This window comes from Nicotiana attenuata, unplaced genomic scaffold, assembly GCF_001879085.1.
Source record: "Nicotiana attenuata strain UT unplaced genomic scaffold, NIATTr2, whole genome shotgun sequence".
Taxonomy (NCBI): Eukaryota; Viridiplantae; Streptophyta; class Magnoliopsida; order Solanales; family Solanaceae; genus Nicotiana; species Nicotiana attenuata.
In genome coordinates this window covers 138541-141576 of record NW_017673053.1, presented here as the reverse complement: position 1 = coordinate 141576, position 3036 = coordinate 138541, and the positions used below count along the sequence as shown (strand labels likewise).

The 3036-nt window shown below is 38.0% G+C and overlaps 1 protein-coding gene across 1 annotated transcript; it reads left to right on the top strand.

Annotated features, from left to right (window-relative positions):
- The first annotated feature begins 328 nt into the window (after nucleotides 1-328).
- Nucleotides 329-1365, top strand: LOC109215297. The gene is made up of 3 exons (XM_019379332.1): nucleotides 329-450; nucleotides 555-679; nucleotides 963-1365. Exons 1-3 carry the CDS (start codon nucleotides 433-435, stop codon nucleotides 1333-1335), a joined length of 516 nt encoding a protein of 171 aa, XP_019234877.1. The 5' UTR covers nucleotides 329-432; the 3' UTR covers nucleotides 1336-1365.
- The last annotated feature ends 1671 nt before the right edge of the window (nucleotides 1366-3036 follow it).

Here is a 3036-nt window from a genome sequence, read left to right as displayed (position 1 = left end):
GCAACAATTTGTGTAATAACACCCTAGAAATGACCGACTGGTGGCAGCTTTACCTATTTACCTATTTCTCCCTGCCGAATTTTAAAGGAATGGCCATAACAACTACTAGCTTTGACCTTTGGTCGTCAAGTATACGTTCATTTGCCCCAGAATTTTGGAATAATCTTAGTCTTACAGGCAGAGGATCGATGCATGAGTCACCGCTCTTGAAAATTGGCCATTGTTCTCTTCTGACAAGTGTTGCCACAGCTGCATGCTCATGCAATCGTGTCTCCTTATAGGTTCGTTTCCATTATAAAGTCGCCTATCGTTACCAAGTACTCCAGCAAATATTGGACACAAATAACAGCAAGTTAAACCGACTCAATTTTCCCTTTCCCTTAAGCCTCTAAAAGTATATATTCATTCCGAATAATCTCCAAACTCTCAATCATGGCATTCAGAAGTTCAGTAAGTATTACTACTATTAACACTGTATATTGTTTCCAGTTTTTATCTAGTGTGTGTTTTTGAAGTACATGACATGGCTTGACAGTCTTATTTCAACCTCGCAGAATTTGTGGAGATCTATGGCCAATCACCTAAGAGGAAAGGCTACTTTTGCAACATCTACTAATCCTAAAATGAAGTCCTATCCCCATACTACTAATGTTCCCAACCATCCAGATGGTAGGCCCAGGTGAAGTTTTAACAACTATATTAATTAGTACTTCGTAAAGAATCTTTAAGTACTTTATTAAGAAGTGATAAAGATATAATCAGATGTTTTAGCTTGGGATTTAAGTTATATACGCTATGACTTGATGCATGGAGGTTCTTTTTACACCATCTGTGTGGCGTAATTTGTAATAGCGCAGGTCGGTTATTATAGAGATTTAATTGTATAATGACTTGATTGTTGTGTAACATTTTTATCTATACCGACAGTATAAGAACGTAAACTCTTTTAACTTTGAAAACAGGGCAGTGAAGTTAGAGTATTTTCCAGTGTACGTGGGACTAGGGTTGATAATGTTACAAGTGTGTTTTGGGGTACACACAATAGTGCAGCAGTTGGGGCGGTCGCCTAATGTTCGAGTGAAGAAATCAAGGAGAGAAACTGTATCAGAGGTGGAGGAACCTGAGCTTGTGTTGGAGGAAGCCGACAAGTTCCTCAAAAAATCATTCTTCCGACAAATCGCTCATGTTCAGGATTTTGATGATCATTCTGTCATGGATGATCCTATGCGTGGGGATGTTCTGTCCAGGTATCATTCAATATCTTCTTTAAAAGACATAGCAGTAGCATTTGAATTACTCTGTATTTTTCATTTTATAGGAAGGTTGTTTTACTGAATGCAGTATTATTAATCTGAGATGGTAATTTTTGGCCGTTAAAATAATACTTTTTTGTGTAGTTTTTATATATATAAATTTTTTATTTAAAAAAAAATTATAAATTCTATGTTCATTATTCACACCAAAAATTGGTCTAACTTAGCCCTTGTATTTCGAGAAGGTTCACATGAATTTTGAGGGACTATATAATATCGAGAGAAAATGGAAGATAATAGTATGGTTTGTGATTGAGCTCCGTTTGGTATCACCGAAAAAATCAGGCGTCATGACACCTACTAAAGCGAACTTTGAATAACGATAAATCATACCACAAAAGAGAAATCTACTACAAGAGACATAAATATTTAACTTCGTTAGGTCAATTTGATCTACGTCCACGGGCGGACCGGAAGATCTTAACAATGAATACTGATATGGAACAGATGCGGAAACAGAGCCCTGAGCAATCCACTATATAAAAGAGAGTACAAAATATTGAGAGAACAACTTCACGAAGAGGGGAGGGGTAAAATGGGTTAGGAGCGCTGAGGTGGCATGCCATGTGGCATCCACCTCATCAAATATTAGTGCCACGTAGGATTTGGTGTCCACCTTGGACAAACTTAACGGAAGAGGGATATATTTGAACCAATAGTATTACGGTAGGGCTATATTTGGACCCAAAGTATAACGATGGGTATATTTAAACCTTTTCTCATAGTACATGGGTATATTTGACCCTTTTTCGCATGAACAATAAAGTAAGCAAGGAAAGAATTGGGCCCCAGGATACCTAATGGCCCATTATTGGGACTAAGGGCTAACCTACAACCCACCCTGTCCCATTAAGATTCTTCAAAATGTAATTTTGCCCTGCCCTTCCCCAATGCATGTTCCCTTGCCCTGCCCTTCCCCATTTGCATGTTCCCTTGCCCTGCCCCGTTTAGTGTTTACCCTGCCCTGCCCCACCCAATTGCTATATCTAACTAAACCTAGTTATGTAACACCATAAATATTTGTTGACCAAGTATGGAGTATTATAGTAAAAATGTCAGTAGGCAGTTGATAGCTATTTCAATATTTTAATTATTCACGTACACAACATCTTACATATTCAAGTACATATTTATCAATTTATGAAAGAAAAGAAGACATGAACAATAAAGTAAGTAAGGAAAAAATTGGGCCTCGGGCTACCTAATGGCCCACTATTAGGACTAAGGGCTGACCTACAACCTGCCCTGCCTCATTAAGATTCTTCATAAATGTAATTTTGCCTTGCCCCGCGCCCATTTACATGTTCCCCTACACTGTCCCATTTAGTGTTTGCCTTGCCCTGTCCTGCCCCAGCCCAATTGACATCTCTAAGTAAACCCATTTATGTAACAACATAAATATTTGTTGACCAAGTATAACGTATTATAGTAGAATGTCAGTAGGCAGCTGATAACTACTTCAACATTTTAATTATTCATGTACAGAACATCTTACATATTCAAGTACATATTTATCAATTTATGAAAGAAAAGAAGACTGAATAGTAAAGTAAGTAAGGAAAAAATTGGGACTCGGACTACTTTAATGGCCTACTATTAGGACTAAGGGCGGACCTACAATTTGTCCTGCCTTATTAAGATTCTTCAAAACTGTAATTTTGCCACATCCCGCCTCGCCCCATTTACATGTTCCCCCTACCCTATCCGATTTAGTGTTTGCCCT

Coding starts and splice junctions, on each gene's coding strand:
- LOC109215297 (XM_019379332.1), top strand. Junction 680..962: donor CATCCAGATGGTAGGCCCAG/GTGAAGTTTTAA, acceptor CTTTGAAAACAG/GGCAGTGAAGTTAGAGTATT.